Raw genomic sequence first — 20,179 nt, forward strand, 5'->3', positions numbered from 1 at the left:
TCAGCAGCAGTCGCGCCTACTCGCGCTAGCCTCCATGGCGACCAACTAGAAAGGCATTTTGTCACGTCGACCAGCCGGTTAGCTCCTGTGAGCGAGCTAACGGGCGTTTTATGAGATGGGATGATGTAGCGAATAACTCTTTTGGACGAACCGCGCAGTACCTTAGCATGCTAAGCTAACGTGGAGCCGCACACATTGGCCAGGACAAACTAGCCAGCAACTAGAGCGAGCTAACGGCTGTAAGCTAACGCAGGCTAGCATTCACCTGCAGGCTGTTCTTGCTAACTAACTGACGCAGCCGTCGCTAGCTAACAGGATGGAAAGTGTGAAGGAAAATGAGCCCGGAGCGCTTTCAACTTCATCAACGCCACAGGGGGTACTTGATTCTGGCAGTGACAGTAATCCCGCGAAGCCGAGTGGATTAACACCGCTGTCTGCGGGGAAGAGACCCTCAATCGGGGAGGATGACGGCGGCGGCGCAGAGGCGAAACTCTTCGGGAAGGGACTGGCAGCCACCTCCCTTCTTCAGATTGCGATAAGGAACGGGATCTATCAAAACCAAGTTGCCAACGCTATCGGCGGGGCGGCCAAAAATATAAACATGCCCGCCGTTAAAACAGCCAACATTTACAGTCTGACATCAGTCAACAGCACCACTTCGGTCAACTCTTTGCTGAGCAGGAGGCAGCAGAGACACAAGCGGAATCTGTCGCTCGGGGCTCCGCCGACCAGCAGCTCGCCCGGCGTGTCCTCCGCCGAGGCGGCCAGCCCCGCTCCCTCTGCCTCGCCTCTGAGCACCCTCAGCCTGGATAGGAGGACTTTTCTCCGGCAGAAGCAGTCAAAGCAGCTTCAGGCCTCGGATAAAACATGGGTGAGATCGGACCTCCGGCGGGGCTGCATTCACGTCCACGACTGGCTCACGCCCTCCTACCCGCGGCCGGTGCTGTGCACAGTGGACACCACAGCTCAAGAGATAGCCAGTAAGCTGGAGGGGAGCAAAGCTGGGGCTGTGTTGAGAATTAACTACAAAACTACAACTGTAGTTGATTTAAATGATAACTGCAAAGATAATAATGGACAGACTGATGAAACTGAAAGTCTCAGTGACAGTGTGGATGTCAAAAACACCAAATCAGAAGAGAATGAGCTCACAAAACAGTTTGACCCTGATGTTAAACTGTCCTCTAACTTGTTGGATGATAAAACAGCCAGTAACTCTTCGTCTGAGGTCTATCTGAATGAGATCGGGGTGGATCTGAGCCTGAGTGTGGCAGACTGTTATGGAGTCTACTCTGGTTCAGATATGGAGAGCAGCACCTGTGAGGACTTCAGCCCAGGTGGACTGAGGAGCACAGAGCACCGGAACTCTCTCAGTGATGGGCTGGGTTTAGGCACAGACTCCTCAGTGCAGAGTCCAAACTGTGACAGCGCCACAGAGGGACCTGACCCGTTTGAGAGCTCCTCAGATGAAGTGGACCTCACCTCTTCTCCAACACATTCAGCAGGAAACTCTGCTGCAGACCTGCCTGCCACAGACCCCAGCAGCGCTTCCAGCCAAGTCACCGCCACGTTAAATGACACTGAGGCTGGAGCTGGTGATAACACAGACACCCCCAAATTAATCAAACCTCCCTCTAAATGCCCCAGCAGCTCTCAGACTCGGCCCCTGACCAGCCAAGCATCTGCCCAGCCTGACCCAGAGATCCCCGTGGGGAGCAAAGGATGGCCAGAGCCCATCAATACTTGTCCGACCCCGGCTCTCTTCGTCCAGCTGCACGGTGGAGCTGTGCGGCGGCTGGGAGACGATGAGAGGCCTCTGCAGATATTAAATAAATACCTCAGTAATCTGGGGTTTGAAGACCCATGGAGGGTGCAGGGAGAGGGGATGAATCCAGAAATTGGCTGCCTGATACGCTTCTACTTTGGTGAGTCTAAGCTGAAGAAAACATTTCATACAGGTGAATGATCTAAAGTAAGATCTGCAGACATGCACTGTGTGTTTGTGGATATTTTTACTGCTTTTATTATAATTATTTTCCACATATCCCTTAGCTGTCACAGATCTACTAGCCGTAGTTTCACCATCCCACTTTAGTTGTCTCTGCTCATTCATTGTTCATCCATTCTCAGTGTACCATGAGCGCTGTCATTGTGTTTGGTCAGTCAGACTGTTAAACAAGTGTACGCAATTGTCCTGGTGGGACAATACCCAGTGTTTATCCTGTAAACCCACCCAACCCCTCTGTGTGTAGGCCTACAGGGAGACACATCTGGAGGTAACAGGTGTGCTCTTTAGGCACACCAAACACCCAAATCATGAGGCTTTCTGTTTCTCTTCTTCTGCTGCTGCTGTTGTTGTTGTTATTGTTGTTACTGATATTGATGAAGATCCTGTTTTGCTGACATGCTGGGTAAGAGGATGGAAAAACAGCCATGATCTCTTATGGGATTAGCACAACTGGATATTGTTTTTGACCTTGTTTTCACACCATCGGCAAAGACGGTGGGGATAAAGAGTCAGGGTGTGATGATGGGGGATACAGTTTTACAGAATGAGCTCTCAGTCCTATCTGAAATGTTTTGGGTGTGGCTCTCAAGTCTTCATTCATTCAATTCTCTCCTTTTTAAAATTTTCTTTGTTTGTTATTTTTAGTTTATACAACAAAAAAAAACACCGTAAGACCTACTGTTACTTCACATACCAGCAGCCTAGAGCTGTACTCAAGATGTGGTAGAAAACAGGCATTCCTCTGCCCTGAAAATGTTACACGTAGAGTTGGACACATTCTCCTGCCCTCCCCTCACCCCCTCTTGGCTCCCACAGTGACATGACAGAGGAACAAAGCATGACGCAGAGTTAGTCCACTGAAAGCAGGGGCCCTCCAGCTACTGCAGACAAACACACAGCCATGAAACAGGCAGGGAAAGGCTACTGCGAGTCCTGGGCATGGGGTGGGTATAGGGATACTGCTTATTGATAATGTTATTGATACTACTCACCATAATTTGGTGCAAAAAATGATATGAAAAATTGATGGAACATAAATTAGAAGCACTTAAACTCACGCTAACTGTGTCCTGAGTTAAGAATTACAGATAAGCCTTTTGCAATAACACTTTTGTTGGAAGATTTACTGTCCCAGAAAAAATGAGATAAATGATAAAATTGTCATTTTGATATTAAAATTTCTTAAATAATCAAATAAGATAAAACCACACAACCAAACCATTTTCTGAAGTTTCATAGATCAAACAACAAGAGCCCGGCCGATATATCGGTTGGCCGATATTGGACTATGACAGATAAATCGGTATCAGTTTATGTGTTGTGGATATCAGCCAATATGACATTTTTTGGTTGTAAAGAACATAGTGCAGAAAACAATGCTTGGGGTGATTTAAATGTGCTGCAAAAAATGTGTTTATTGGCTGACATATATTTATATCTGCATTGTTAACTCCTTAATATAATATATTAGCCTCAGCACCGAAAACTGCATATCGGTCGGGTTCTACAAACAACTTAATGATTAATCGAGAAAATATTCAACAGATGAATTGCTGCCCACAGTACCAGTGTAGTTCCTGATACCCACCCCAGGCTAGAACAGGGAAGTAGAAGTGCTTCAGACATGACGGGGACAATTCCAGAGAAGTGGTGTGACATAATGTCATGATGTTGCCGAAATGAGAAGTTAAATTGGAAACATTTACCACAAGTTCTCCACAGTAGTCCCAACCCTTCTGGCTTTTTTAAAACGCAGCAAGGTTAACTATCAAATCCCAGCTGGGTGATGTAATTTTTGAAATAGTTTTATTGGCTGGAAGACATAAAAGTACCCATTAATTCACAAAAACATTTTTGTGCTCCACACTGTCCTGTCCTCTCGGTTTGTCCAGATGAATTGTTTGTTAATGTTGATTTTCATCAGGCCAAAGTCTGACTCAGCATAATCCCCCCTGCAAAATGCACATTGCCAAGTATTCTCTTTCCCTTTCAAACACACACACTCACACACACACAATGTGCTGACAGTCAGAGAAAAGTGACCTGAGTGGAACTCAGATTTCACCTCCTCAGTGTTTCGGATCTCTGAGACAGTCGCAGCAGCAGACTCAGAAATGCAGTACCCAGAGGTCACTGCTTCACTTCACAAGGTCAAAGAATCACCCGACGAACTCGTCTCATACTTCTGCTCAAAACTCACTCAATACCTGCAGGATGTGGAAGCAAATCATTATTTAGTCCTCGTGGTGTCTCGATCACAGCATCACAGCTGCGCAGCTTGGTGAGAACTGAGATGCTGCGTCAGATTCAGCCAATTTAGTCTTGTAAGTGCTGCTTATAAATAAGAATGGATGGATGTAAATGGTAAGATGTTTAGTGCACTTCAGGACACCGGGTATGTCATCGACAAGATGCACCAAAAAAGTTTTGTTGTAGCTTGAACAGGAAACGGGTTTTGGCTGCTTGATGAGAGACAGGATGTTCCCCATCCAGAGAAATAGACGGAAGGAAAGGGCATGTATGTGTGTGTATATTAACACACTACGTCTCGCCTGCACCACCCAGGGAAGGGTGGACCCACACAATACACATTCCTCTTTATTGTTTAGTTTAAAAAAAGCTGTTTGAAAGAATCAGATTGATCTGCTCGAACAGTTGTATTGTACGTTTACATCGCGTTTATCCAATCACAGCTTTATGCAGTCAGGCAGACGTGGTGAAAGACCCCATATGATTGTTGAATTACATCAATGCATTGAATCATTGTTTGTATTGAGGCTTTGACTTCATTTGAAACATAACCACCTGATATAAGTTTATTCCTTCAGCAGCTTCCGTCATGTCTTTATTTATATTTGACATCATCAGTGTCTGTACTGTCACAGTTCCCTGTTCCTGTTCAAACCCAGGGTATGTACAGAACTCGGAAAAAGGAGTTTTTTAATATAGGTAGATCCTTCATCTTGAAATGAACTACCAAAAGCTCTGAAATTATGGATGGCAATCACCCAAAGTGCAGACGAAATGTGTTCTAATCACTTGACAGGGTTCAATGTTAAATGCTGTCTTTACTCTGTGAAATGTCCAAAATTGTGTTTGGATTGCTTCTTTTGTCCAACCAGCCAGTCCAAAACCACAAAGACTCTCCAGTTACTTAGTATAAATGACAAAAGAGAAGCAGCAAACCCTCACTTTTAAGAAGCTAGGACCAGCAAATTTCTCTGACGAGAAAAATCACTGAAATGATTCATCGATCATCGTTTTCTTTATGCTGACTAATTGATCGGTGTACTAATCGTTGCAGCTCTCATTAACAGATATCAAATAACAAGTATGAACTCCAGAAATTGTAAGCATGTTTTTCTACAAAATCCTTTTAACATTCAACAAAAGAATCACAAGATCTCAAATATGAAATGTTCTCCGAACAGAATTCTGATTTAAATCTGAATACGTAAACAAGACTAAAAAAGAAATGAGGTTGAACGTTCAGCGCTGTTAGGAGTTGGTAAGTCCCGGTGAAACCTAAGTGACGCTCTGTCGAAGTCACTGGAGGAAGCAACAGTGAGGATCTCTGTGCTGGTGTTATAAGACATTACATAACAAGCTAATCTGATTTCAGGCCTCTCAGTGGATCAGACTTCACGTGTCTCCCTTCTCTTGTTCTCTAGTGTGTGTGATCACCAGAGCTGAGAAAAAACAGACCAGATAACACTGTTTCATAAGAGAATAATATAAATGCATTATATTATTTATATTATTTGCATTGTCAGTCAGTTTGTAGTTGGTTTAGCTGTGTTTAAACACACAGTTAAGTCAGGGGAACTCCATGCTGTTGGTGTCCACAGTGTTTCTGTCCAGTCCCCTATGTTGCCCTGTGGCCGTAACTGAACTGTGGCTACCTTTTGTACCAGCGAGGGGTTAATGTAACAAATCACGCCTGAGTGACTGCTCTCTCCCTCAGCCCATGGGCTATTAGCTTCAATTCTCTTACGTAACCACACAGAGCTCCTGTCGCTCTATTTGTCTGAAAGAGAAACGCCGACTGAGAGTTGATTCATAAAACCCAGACGGCTAAAAATAATACGTTCTATTAAGCAAGAAGGCCATTTATGAAGAATAAAATCAGTTTGCGTAACGATCACATTCAGTCTCATGTATTAAGGTTCTTTCTCTCTTTCCAGGTAAGCCTCGCAGTGTGGGCGGTTCTGAGCGTGTGCAGCTTTCTGGGGTGTTCAACGTGCGGAAAGGGAAGCTGGCGCTGCCGGTGAACCGCTGGTCGAAGCGCCAGGTCACACTGAGTGGAACCTGCCTCATTGTGTCGTCTGTGAAACACGCCCACACCGGCAAGATGCACATCCTCCCTCTGATCGGGGGAAAGGTACTTTCTGAAGGGCTTTCATGTCTCGAACTTGTTGGATTAGTATGCTGGCTTCATACCACTTTATCAGCCTTAAAGGGGTAGAATTCCTCTCTGTGGTATAAAACATTTTTCTTGTTGAGCTCTGAGGTTTTTCTACAGCTGTATGCTCCTCCTGCGTTGTACACCAGGTTATACTTCAGCTCCTGCCCAATTCCCAGCTAACCCCTAGTCTTCATTTAGATTATTGTTTTACAGCATAAATTCAGTTATTACTATTAATTCAATAACAAAATTAAGTCACATCGCTGGTGAATGGAGACGAGAAACAACCTCAGACACCACTCTGATGAAGGCAAGGTCGCTGAAAATGTTGGGTGAATATAACGTGGTATATTAAGATGAGATGTGCAACATGTTTTCATCTGGATTTTAGATGGGTTTTAATTAAAGCTCACACTCATCTGCACCTTGCTGTGTGTGTTCTGGAGTGTAACTTTTCCTAGCAGAAAAGGATGGATTTGGGCTTAAACACTTTACTTCTAGGATACTTTTAGGAAAATGGAAACTAAAATGTTTTCTGTCCTTTAGGTGGAGGAGGTGAGGAGACACAACCACTGTCTGGCTTTCAGCTCAGCTGGTGCTCAGAGTCAGACTTACTACATCAGCTACGACTCCTACACCGAGCACCTCCGCTGGCACAGGACAGCCTCAAAGGTACTTAAAGAGTTGTATGTCCACAGTAATGTTTATTTATCGTGAGGGTGATGGCAGGATTTTATACATCTTGTCGTTGTCACAAGTTGCTCATCACGTCGTCCTGTCCGTCTCTCTCTGTCAGATTGCATCCCAGAGGGTGAACTCAGTCGACCTGTCCTGCTGCAGCCTGGAGGAGCTGCCCGCTCAGCTCTTTTACAGCCACGACCTCACACACCTCAATCTCAAAAACAACTTCATTTCCCTGCACAAAGGTGTTCCAGCACTCACCAGGTGAGTTTCTGTCACTTCTGCACTCACTACACTCAGACTGAATCTACTACATCCTGTGTGTTTAGGAACATAAAAACAGGAGGAGCGAACAGATGGAAAGCAGTATTCTCCTCTTTGTTTTTCTCTCTTCTGGATGTGGAAGTGGTTTTTACTGTCTTGGGGAGCTACCATATGCTTTAAAAAGGAAGCAGCTTAGATCAAATTACAGATGACGTGTGAGTGGGAGGCTGTGAGGTTTGGATGATTAAAAGAGAGCCACACTGGTGATGAGAGATTTGACATGCAGCCGCCCGCCGTCTGGGACTTAGAGCTTTTCCTTGTTTCCCAGATCAGCTGGTCCAGTTGGTCCAATGTCACAGTCCTTTTGTAGCTCTTTCTTTTTAAGTAAATCAATTATTATGATTTGGAATCACTTTGAGTTTGCCTGCATTACATAGTGTTGCTTTAATTGTCCACCTTAATGCAACCACACTGGCTTTCCTCTCCTTTCTGTTTCTGTATCAGCAGCGTCGTCTGCTTTCTAGCATTTAATTTTATAAAGTCTCCTGAAAAACACACCTTGCATTTAGGATTTTTTCACCTGTGATTCCATTTTCAGCAGGTGAGCTGCGTGTGGAGGAAGCTTGTAAGAGAACAGCATTGCAACAACTAGGTGCCCTACAAGTTTGTACAAAACAGTTGCATAAGTAGATGTAGATTAAATAGGAGAGGTTGCATCATAATCAGTGCATTAACAGGAGGGATGTAATACCAGAGAGCGTCTCTCTCTGTGTCTCTGCAGAGCATGTGTGATTGAAAGTAGAAGGGAGGTGTATAGCGAGGGCAGATTGTCTCCTAGTTATCGGTCACGGATGGCGTTGTTCTCTTGGTAGGATAAAAAAAAGTAAAAGTATAAAATGTAAAAATGGTTTGCCAGATATAAATGGGCGGCTGTTAATATACCTGGGCAGCCAGCCTAGGTAAAGTCTATGTGTGGGAAACACTGCTGTTATCTAAATGTCAAGAAGCATTTATGTGAACATTAAGCTGTATATTTTTTGACCTAATATTTTATTTCCCAGAAGAAGCAGAGCAATCTTTGTTTCAATCTCTTCTTTAAGCTTCTGATCCAATATTTACCTTCAGCCATTTCTCTTGATTTTGGCGTCTTCTCTGCCACTGTTTGTCAAGAGAACATTATGTCAAACCCTGACATTTACGTGATGAAATGAACATGTATATACTGTATATATACACAGCCATTATTCCTCCATAAACACACACTTCCCAGGCGGTGTTCTGAGGAATGTGTTTTTCTCGTGGTGTGACTTTCCCTCCAAAGGACGTGGGTCCAGCTCAGCCTTTCACCCTGACCCCTCTGTGAACTGGATTAGGTTAAGAAAGCCAAGGAAGACACACACACACACACACACACACACACACACGCTACCTGAACCACACGCTGCATTGTTATGGTGAAAGCTTTTAGTTGTGTAAACACTGAGCTTTAATTAGCACGTGTACTCTGAGTGTTTTTGTGTTGCATCCTTGAGACCCTGTGCAGGCTTCCTCTTACAATTCTTCTTGTTTATGACTCAGGTGTTACGTAACTAAAAAAGTGTTTTTGTTGGAGCCTCAGTTCAGAAGAAAATCTGATTACAGCACTGACAGATTTATCTCTGTGCCTCTTTGTCTGCCCTCTTCTTCCTCTCCATCCCTCTTTATCTCAATGACTCTCACTCTAACTCTCTAGGTTTTGTAAATTGAGAAGCCTCAGTCTGTCAAATAACACTCTGTCAGAGTTTCCTCTGGCCTTGTGTGACATCTCCTCGCTAACGGAGCTAAACCTGTCTGGAAACCGTCTCTCATCACTGCCTGCAGACGTAGGAACCATGCACAAGTAAGTGATGACGTCTGTGCTGCAGTTATTAATGATAACAGTGATGAACATTTGGCAGATATTTTCCCAAGCCAGAGTTTATCCTCAGTGACCTGCACTTTGCTGACAGAGACGTCAGGCAGGAGTTGTTGTCATTGTGCTTCCATCAGTGCAGATTAATCCGTCTCTGTATTAAGTGAACAAATGGCTGAGCACCAGACTCCTGTCCTGACAGTGCAGAGGTTTTGTCCAGGTGATCAGACTGCAGAGTCATGCTGCTGCTGTCTCTGCATTACAGTGGATTTGGGGTCAAGCGCTCAGTCATCGTGTCCAACAGTAAATTGTGTCTCTGTGTGTTCATAAACACTTGCTCTTGTGTGTGTGTATGTGATAGAAGGGAGTCAGTTGCAAGTTTCTTAGCAGTGGATGTATATAAATCCAGTTTCAGACACATTTTGGTATTTTTTTAAAATTGAGCTTAAATTCCCCACACTGTTATGCATGATAAATGTGAAATATAAGGGTATTGCCCCTTTTTTTATTTTCAAAAAGGCAACACATGGCAGTTCTATTGCTATAGCACATTTCATAAATCATTCAATTCAGTGTGCTTTACAGGATAAAAATACAGCCAAGGCTAAAGATTTTTAATTAAAAAGTGCAAAAATACAGTTAATCAATACAATGATGAGAAACAGTGATGTTAAAAGTAAAATAGCACAGTTGAATTCAAGTGATAATAAAAGACAAAATAATACAGTAAATACTCCCATATTTAGATACACAATTTAATTAAAATAAATAGATTACGAGCAAAAGTTAAAAAGCTAAGCTAAGAGGATTAGTTTTAGCCATCACAGGTTACGTGTTTTTGACCATGCAGTGATTTGTGATTAGACAAAATAAGTAGAAAAGTCAATACAAACACCAAGGACATATATACTGATCTTATTTTTAGCAAAAATAATTTTAATTTCAGTTTAGGCATGTTTTTTTCCTCATAAACTCGCCTTTGTTGTGAGTTTCATGGATGGTGTTAAATCATAGATGAAAATTAATGTCAAGGTAAATCATCACTCTCAACTTAAATCCTTTGTTGTACCCAGCCTGCAGACTCTTCTCCTGGATGGTAACTTCCTGAGTTCACTTCCCGTGGAGCTGGGCTCTCTGGAGGGCCTGACCTACCTCGGCTTGTCCTTCAACTGTTTCAGCTGCGTCCCTCCCGTCCTGGAGAAGCTGCGGGGCATGGAGAGACTCTGTCTGGCAGGGAACCAGCTCTCTGTCCTGGATATAGCTGGACTGCAGTGGCTGCCTGCTCGCCACATAGATCTCAGGTAAACATAATCCACATGGACATATTTTTAGATGCAACTCATCTAAAATCCAACACTTTCCAAGATGCTGCAGGAAGAATCTGCTCTGTGTTATTTTTGCATCATTTTGTCCTGATTTGGAAATCTGAACACCAAATCATTTAAGTTCAGTTTATCCCACTTTCTACCGTCTTTCCTTATGTTTCTGTTCTCAGACTAAACCGGCTTCAAAAGGTGACAGTCGGACACTCAGAGCAGCTGGTCCACATCGTCCAGCTGGACCTGAGAGACACGGGTTTACAGGAGCTGGACGTCAGGCCCCTCTGCAGGCTGGAGCTCCTCCGCTGTGACAGAAACACTCTCTCCGTCCTCAGAGTCAGTGGCCACGCCCTCAAGAGCCTGCACGCTGCACACAACGGTACGAACGTTTCGCTGTGTGTTGTATCAATGTTAAACAGATCCTGTCTGAGGCTGCATACACAATCACAGTCAGACTCTAAATAATTATGCATGTTGTGTTTGTAGAGCTGAAGCTGCTGGAGGTGCAGCCGGTGCCAGAGAATCTGACTGTTCTGGATTTGTCCTGGTATGAAGACTTTATGAATACTTAACTGTCCTATTTACTGTGTGGGAAAGAAGGCTGTGTTCTTGTTCTCCGCGGGGTGCTGACTGTATTTGTTTTCTTAAAGGAACAAGCTGGGATTTGTCCCGGAGTGGGTGTGTGAGAGCAGCAAATTGGAGGTGTTGGACATCAACCATAATTGTATTACAGAGCTGCCCGTATGGTGAGCATCACACAAACACACAAACACCTGCAGCATATGTCGAAGTTTTTTCACAATTAAACTGTGTAGGCGGAGGTTGTTCAAATGCAGAAGAAAAGGTGGGTAGCTGCAGTGGCAGTGGCGTATGTAGCACATAATCATAGTTTTGTGAAGGACTTAAACACAAGGCTGGTGATCAGATGCATCAAGCTTATAGAAGGTATACCTTCTTGAAAGTACACTGCATTCACATGCTCCCTGGATGGTCTCATATCCCGTGTTGGGACAGCAAACAGTAACAAAGTACACGTGAGCAAATAGTCATTATGTGAATTAATACAAAATTTGTAACCAGCAACCAAACATTTGCTTTTGTCCGCCATGTTTCTGTACATATGACGTCAAAGTCGGGAAGACTATCAAAATCATCACAGACTTTGTTGTTGTTCTGACTTGAGGGGACGTTCACATCAATTTATTTCAGCTGGGAACTAATTTTTCAGATTATTTAGATAACACACGAATACACCTTTTAAGTTCTGTCCTACCCTACTTTCAGACAGACATTAGTACCATGTCAAAAATACAGCCTCCTCAATCATTTCAAAGAGATCACTGTGTTGGTACAGTGGGTGTGCTGATGCAGAGGGTTTAACTTGCTTCACTTTTACAGCAACGCAGTGCAACATTGATTAAATTCAGTTCAAACTTTGTTATCCTTATGCAGTGTGTCGCAATTTCATTCCAAGATAGTGCAACTTATCGAAAATTGAGAAATACAATACATTTTAATACAAAAAGTATGTTCCAAATAACAATGAAGGTTACAATGTGAAACAAGTTTAGTTTAGACTGTTCACAGTACACTGCAAACACTCCACATACAGATACACAGGATAGTAACAGTGCTGATCAGTCTTTAGACTCGGATGTATTAATTGAAAAGGTTTCATCGTTACCTGTAGCAACACACCCACACTGATTCAGAGCTATTTTCAGCCTGTGTACAGCCTGTTGCTGCAATTAAAAACATGTACTGAAGCCTTCAGACCGTTTGATCACAGCTTTTTTTTTAATGTGCATACATGCATGATGATGGTGCTCTGTCCATCTACAGACTACATGAAGCACAAAAACACTTCCAACACAAGCTCAAGTACTCATCCATTTCCTCTCCTTATAGCCAGTCATGATTCAAGAGTTACTTCAGCATAAGGTCACTGTAACAAAGGGCCACACAGAGTGCTGTTCTGTCTTCTCTTCAGATTTACAGTCGACACACAGAGTGGCTGAGCTCACTGTGTTGTTTGTGTGTTGTAGGCTGATGTCCAGTGGGAGCCTGAGAAAACTACTGGCAGGCTGGAACGAGGTGTGTCAGCTGGCTGAGAGGCTGGAGAGATCCCAGCTGGAGGTCCTGGACCTCCAGCACAACAATCTGACTGAGCTACCACACAACCTGTTCATTAAAGCACAGAGGTGAACACAATAACACAACATCCCTCTTCTTACCCTATTTCTTCTCTTTCCATCTATCTAACTTTGTCCCTTCCCATCTGTCTGTCTTATTTTTGTCAAGTGATTTGTTCAAGCACTAACTTTGTCTCCTCTGTTGGGATTTCATCACAGCTTGCGATACCTAAATGTGTCAGCCAATAAGCTGGAGAGCCTCCCTGCAGCCAGCCTATCAGAGGACAGCTTCAGCTGCCTGGAGGAGCTCTATGTGACCAATAACAGCCTGACAGACAAGTGTGTCCCTCTGCTGACTGGACACAGACACCTCAGGGTGCTTCACCTTGCCTACAACCAGCTGCAGACCTTCACTGCCAGGTAAAGACTTAATCAGTGTGGGACTATGAGTAAGTGGCAAATAGAAACGAAAAGGTCACACATAGACGCCCTCAGAAGTGTTATTCGTTGGAGTTATTAAATGGGATCTATGATGCTTTTCCTCAGTTTCTTTCATGTAATGTAACAGGGTCAGTTGTTGATGTTAAACGTGGCCAAAGTTTCAAATAATGAGGTATGTAAAAGTGATCCCTGTGAGCTAAGAGCTCAGGTTTCAGACTGCTCTGAGTACTAGGTTTCCAACGTTTTTTCCTACTTTAATGATGATCTGATGATTTGGTTTCAGCTCATTCATTGGACATCTGCTGCAGGCACAGCATGTTCGTGAAGTACAGGGACACATCAATCCACCAGCTCAGAGAAGATTTACAGCGTCTCCAACCAGGACTCTGATCAGGATCATATTTTATGAGGAAAATATTTTCTGGTTTTCCCTCTGATGTCTTCCAGCTGCTCTGCCTCAACTCTTGGTGATTTATAGAGTTTCCTGATGGATGGTTAGATAGCTTTACTTGTTGGTAAAGGTAACTGTTTGCTAGTTATCCTTGCAGTTAGCGGTCCTATTAGCAGACCCTCCCTGCTACACCCCCTCATACAGGGTCTGGAAACCTCCTTCTCCCGGTGGTCCAAAGCTCCTGTGTTAGAGATGTAAACACCTCTTGCAGTCCTAGCAGGGTCAGCTAGCTTAAAGGACTGCTAGCTGTAGCTGCAAATTTAGCTAACTAGCTGCATGGCTAACTGAGCTAACTAGCTAAGATACAAGTAAAGCTGTCTGTCCATCAGGAAACTAGGTAAATCAGAGTTATTTTCTTCATAAAATATGATCTAGTCTTACCAAAATCAGTAAATTAAGTTATGAAGTTGTGTATTTGTACGGTAACCAGTGAGGCCTTCATCAAGTTCAGTGCTCCATATCACTACACCATTGAATGCACTGGCAAAAGGATGAAGCCATGCTCATGTTGCTATCTGACTGATGAGTGCTGCCCCTCAGCAAGCTTCTGGAAGTTTGTCCAATCAAAAGAAAGAGGGCTTTTAGAGAGGCGGGCCTTACAGAGTCAGGAGGTAAAATGGCTTGTTTCAGACTGAGGATGCACTGAGGGGCTGCATAAAGGGCCAGTTTAAGATAAAAGATTTTTTTTTTTTTTTTATCTAAATCATGCAAAACTTCTCTAGTCTCAAAATAAAATAAAAAAAGATGTGGAAGGTTTAAAGTAATAATCTGGAAGATTTTCATGTAAATAAACATGTGTTAAGTCACTATCTATCATCGAATGAGGTAACAATGATGATTGAGCCTGTGGCACTCTGATGAAAGTCCTTACATTTGCTGTAATAGCAAAGATGTACACTCGGTGTCGGTGGCGACTTTCCCAGAAAATATCACAAGCAGCGTACAGTTAGTGACGCGTTCACCCAGCAGTGGTTGGTCGGCCACAGAGAGTAGGTGGTTCGCATGCGACATAACAGTTTTGTTTGTCCTGGTCTCTAGCGTTGGGAGTAAACGGTTAACGTTACTGTTAACGGCCAACGTTACTGTTAACGGCCATGGCCGAACAAACAAAGAAAAGACCGATAACAGTGGACAATGAAAAAGTAGCAAATCGCTTTGTTGTGGTGTTGTTATGGAGGCGTGGCAAAGCTGCTAACTAACAACTGGCTGACGTGACACAGGCGACACTGGATCTTTGGAGTCTCAGCAGTGAGGTCCAAAAATACACCTGCAATTGTTGCTTCCGGAAATCTTGGAGATTGCCACTTTAAGATCTCTGACCACACTGAGGTTGAGATATGAGACTTCCTCTGACTGTGGTTGAAGAACATCACCCAGTTTTGTGCTCCTATTTGTAGACTCGTAGGCCCCCAAGGCTTACATTAACTCACATTCCTTTGCTTTTATGAGTTGTCCTAATCCTACAAACACAGTACATTATGATCCAGGCTAAATTCAGAGCCTCGCACCAGAATCAGCTTGCAGACACAGGAGAGATGAGTTTGATAAATGTGGCTCCCAAAAATAAAGTCTGCAGTGGCAGCGCTCTGATATAACCGTACCTCCACTTCCTGCAGTAAACTGGCACGGCTAGAGCAGCTGGAGGAGCTGGACCTGAGCGGCAACAGGCTGAGGGCGGTGCCCACCACCATCCTAAGCTGCCAGCGTCTGCACACTCTCTCCGCCCACTCCAACTGCATCAACGCATTCCCTGAGGTTCTCCAGCTGCCGGAGATCAAGGTTAGTCTGATACACGCAGGTGTTTTAGGCACAGCTTCCTTTCATTTAGCTCTGGTGTGTAAACATGTACATATCTCTCTCTACGACGCAAAACATCCACACACACTCTTGTCCAGCAGATCAAGCTGTGATCCAAGTCAGGTGTCTTGTGGAATTCATTTGGGAAATTAAAGATAAAATTAAAGACAGACAACCTCACTCAACTCTGACTACAAAAAATTGTTCCCCCTCTGTCCCTTTTTTATATCTGTCTGTCTATCTACCTCCGTGTTCATTATTGCGTTAGGCCAGATCAGGAAATCCTTTGTAATCTCCCAGTAACTCCCTAATCTGCCTTTCTCTGAACCCAAATGACTGCTCCATTCTTCTGTCCATGCACAATTGTGTGTGAAGTAAGGGACAATAATTCATCTGTAGATGCTTCATGATTGTGTATGTCTTAATGAATAAAACATTTTTGCAATGTGTAGCCAATATAACAAAACAGTAGCTTCAAAATGAGATGAAAGATAATAAAATAAAAACACACAATGTTAACTGATATCAACCAGTAACAGCTGCCCCTCACGTGACAGATCATATGTGGGTTGTCTCTGGGAAATAAAGCACGTTGTTAATAGACCTGCTGTGTTTAGCACACAGTTAATCAAATAGTCCTTTTTTTCAGCCGACATATTAATAATAGTAATGATATTAATACATTTTTAATACATTTTTTAGATCAACCAAGATCCTTCTAGAATTGTTTTGTAAATTGAATAGTGAGGTACTCAGAGATTGAACTGACTCTTTGTCTGTCGCTTCCTCAGTGTGTTGACTTGAGCTGCAATGAGCTGACTGAAGTGACTCTGCCAGAGACGCTTCCTCCCAAGCTTCAGGAGCTCGATCTCACAGGAAACCCCCGTCGCAACCTGGACCACAAGAGCCTGGAGCTCCTCAAGTATGAACCGCAAAGATCCTGCAGTACTGATTATCTCAAGGAAATATATTTGACTTGTGAAAATAACTGGCTGACCCTTTGTTTTCTTTTTTTCTTTTCTCTGCAGTAACATCAAATGTTTCAGGGTGGATCCGTCACCTTCAGCTCCATGTGTGAATGAGCGCCACGGGGCCCCGGCTGTCTGGAGCCACAGCTACACAGAGGCCTCTGGAGTCAAAAACAAGTCAGTCCTCCCCCTCTCTATCTGTTTCTATTCATGTACTCACCGGCTTTATCTCCTCTGAAATCAATTTATTTATCCCTCAAAGTCTATAAGAACATATTTAAATAAATGAGTAAAGTGTATTCAGATTATTTTGCACATTTTCAATGTTTTTATCTTGTTCTCTTTGAATTAAACAAAAACAACGTGTTGACGTTGTGGTTTTTGGTGTCCTCAGGCTGTGTGTGGCTGCTCTGGCCCTCGACAGCTTCTGTGGGATCCGTGAAGCTCTGTATGGAGTTTTTGACGGAGACAGGAACGTCGAGGTGCCTTACCTGCTGCAGTGCACCATGGGAGATGTGCTGGCAGAGGAGCTTCACCGGGGCCAGAGGCAGGAAGATTATATGACCAACACTTTCCTCACCATGCAAAGGTAAACACACAGCTTTATATGATTCCTTCAACAACACAGAGAAAACGCTCACAGCTCTTTGTAGTGACTATGATCACACGCACACACACACACACACACACACACACACACACACACAAACCCCTTGAGCTCAGTGTTTGTCTATCTTTCTCCTGCAGGAAACTGGGCACAGCAGGCCAGAGGATGGGCGGCTCCGCAGCGTTATGTCATATCAGACACGACCCGGTGGCTCCTGGTGAGCACGGCGGCTGCTTCACCCTGAAGGCTGCCAACGTCGGCAGGTGCCAGGCGGTTTTGTGCCGCGATGGGAAAGCTATGCAACTCTCCACCACACACACCGTCAAAGAGGAGGCAGAGTATCAGAGGGTCCGACAACATAACGCCATCATCACAGAGGTAAAGACAAACTCTTGTCTTTCTTGTGTTGTTGATGCTGATTTGTGTGCACTAGTAACTATCATCAGTAGTTGCAGCTCTCATTTCAGTTTTTGTCTGAAATTTACAGAGCTGCCCTTTATCTTCCTCCTCTGCAGGATAACAAAGTCAGCGGTGTGACTGACTCCACCAGAATTATGGGATACTCCTTCCTGTGTCCGTCTGTGACCCCCAGGCCCCACGTCTCCACGGTGACCCTCACCCCTCAGGACGAGTTCTTCCTCCTGGGGAGCCGGGGCTTGTGGGACTTGTTGTCTCCCAGCGAGGCGGTGGAGGCGGTCAGGAACGTTCCGGACGCTCTGGCTGCTGCGAAGAAGCTGGTGACATTGGCTCAGAGCTACGGCTGCTCTGACAGCCTCAGCGCCGTCGTCGTGCAGCTCAGTATCACAGAAGACTGCTGCTGTTTTTGCGAGCCACCACCTCCGCCCCCCAGCCCCGGCCTGGGTGCACACAACAGCACACATCCCTACTCAGCAGGTGGTGACGGCAGCATACCGCTGCCGCCGGCCTCCTCGGGAACAGTGAGCGAGCTGAGTAGCGAGTTCAGCACGTCTGAGATGAGCAGCGAGGTGGGATCCACGGCGTCCTCAGAGGAGCCGCCGCCACAGGCCGAACCACTGACGTCACACCTGAACCTGCCGGGCCGAGTCGGCCTGCGGCGACCCGTCTGTGGAGGTGGAGGCTTCCAGAGACAGTTCTCCGGAGCTCTGTCTGACAACGGTGTCGACAGCGAGGACGAGGAGCCCATTGCAGGCGTCTTCTCTAACGGCAGCCGCGTGGAGGTGGAGGCTGATGTCCACTGTCTGCATCGCCACGACTGCCCAGCACCCCAAACACATGGTCACTCTCAATCAAGCACAAACATCCCTCCCGCTGTCATCTCGCATCATGAGCCGTCACCTCTTCCCTTCTCCTCCCCGTCTCCTTCCCCCGTCCCTCCCTCCTCTCCCTGCCTCAGCAGGGAGACTCAGTCAGGGACTCTGGGCCGCAGGGCTCGAGCTAACGGCTCTGTGGCCTGCCAAGGAAGGAACCAGGACCTCATAGAGGAGGCGGCTGATGCCCCCATCAGGAAGCAGGGGGGCTACTTCAATGCCCCTGCCCAGCCGGACCCTGACGACCAGCTTATCATCCCGCCGGAGCTGGAGGAGGAAGTCCGGCAGATCATCCAGCAGCAGCAGCAGGAACAGATCCAAACGCACAACCAGCAAACACACAGCTACCAGAAACCTGCAGACTACTTTGTCACACCCCTCTAACTTCTGCCCCCGCCCCCATCACAACATCCAGGATTTCAGTTTCAGGGATGGAGAACTGTGGAACCAGGACTGCCGGTCTTGATGCTCTGAACTGCATTAAGTAGTTCGCTCCCTCCAAAAGATTCTGATGCTTGTGGACCAGAGAGACAGTTTTTTGTTTTTTACTTTATTTTCTACTGTTAACTCTATGCCCCTTGAAACGCAATGCAATTTTTATAACACTTTATGTTGATTAAATCTTCATGTTATTGATTTTTACCATATCTTTAATTTGAAGAAGCACTTTGACTGCTTTTTATTAGACTTTTCAGATTAATTTAATGTTAAATGGTACGTGGAGATATGGACCATTCAGTTTTTGTGTTGTAGCAGACGTTTCCCCCGTTTGTCACGGCTCATGGCCTTACAGCTGTCGGAGTTAGTAAAACTGTTAAACTAACTCCTAGGAGTTTAATACTTTAAAGTGACCTAGTCACTGAAGCGTACTAATATTCTCTGAGAGAAAAGATGATTATTTCAGAAGGCTGATATTCCAGGTTTGTGTTCTCGGGGGTGTGCAGAGTTCAGGGTGGTGCTGCGGTGGTGAATAAATGCTGATCCTACAGTTGTTACCAGCTCAATGAATGTTCTCAGAACAGTGTTACAGACTTCTTGACAACAGCAAATCGCACAAGAGAGCTACTTTTTCTATATAATAAATGAAAGTTTTCAGATAACCGCAACATGTTGACTTTGACTTCTTGTTCCATCTGTTATGTTTTGTTTGTCAAGATCTTTTCAAGGATTTCTTCACTTTTCACACAAATTACAAGATATTTTACAGGAACCCTCTTGGTATCCAGCCCACAGATTAGAGCTGCGCAAGACATCGTTTCAGCATCTTCATTGCGATGTGCGCAATAGTCACATCCCAGGTAGTGCAACATAAAGTAAGGCGGTCTTGGCCATTTTATAATTTGTGTTACAACATAGTAGAGAGAAGCTAGCAGAAGCAGCTAGTCTAAAATCACATTATCTTATCTGTTACAGGCCAAATTTGGGGTGTTGTAATGTCTCAAAAACTGACACCCACCGAAAGGTATGGTCTCATCTCCAAGCGGATATTCTGCAGATTAACTCTGTACCTGGTGTGTTATGATCCACTGAAGTTGGACATGATTCGAGCTGAGATGAATAAATTCCTCGTTTTTATCTGGCGGGAGCTGAGAGGGTCAGGAAGTGACAATTAAGTTGGTTGGTCACAAAGGTTTTGACTGACCAGTAAAACAAGTTAAATATCTATCACCTGATCTGTTTTTACATTTTTAGTAAGTTGCCCTTTTTAGTTCACTGCTTTCAGTAAAATAAATAATCTGCCAATAAACGGACACAAAATTAATTTTCAGTGACTTCTATTCTATAAAGAAAAAAATACCAAACATTGTCTGATTCCAGCTTCTCAAATGTCAGTATTCACTGCCTCTTTATTTTAATATCACAATAAGTAGAAAAGAAGATATTTGGAGATGTCACCTTGAGTTTTTGAAAATTGTAATGAGCATT

General features: G+C 44.4%; 1 protein-coding gene across 1 annotated transcript; it reads left to right on the forward strand.

Annotated features, from left to right (window-relative positions):
- The first annotated feature begins 233 nt into the window (after positions 1-233).
- LOC141005072 (PH domain leucine-rich repeat protein phosphatase 1-like) lies at positions 234-19,359 on the forward strand. The gene is made up of 17 exons (XM_073476821.1): positions 234-1,925; positions 6,193-6,389; positions 6,960-7,085; positions 7,210-7,358; positions 9,091-9,237; positions 10,323-10,550; positions 10,745-10,947; positions 11,055-11,115; positions 11,219-11,314; positions 12,614-12,769; positions 12,920-13,120; positions 15,209-15,371; positions 16,181-16,311; positions 16,418-16,534; positions 16,752-16,946; positions 17,105-17,342; positions 17,480-19,359. The coding sequence occupies exons 1-17, from the start codon at positions 317-319 to the stop codon at positions 18,635-18,637; spliced, it is 5,175 nt and encodes a 1,724-aa protein (XP_073332922.1). The 5' UTR covers positions 234-316; the 3' UTR covers positions 18,638-19,359.
- Positions 19,360-20,179: the final 820 nt, after the last annotated feature.

This window comes from Pagrus major, chromosome 11 (assembly GCF_040436345.1).
Source record: "Pagrus major chromosome 11, Pma_NU_1.0".
NCBI lineage: Eukaryota > Metazoa > Chordata > Actinopteri > Spariformes > Sparidae > Pagrus > Pagrus major.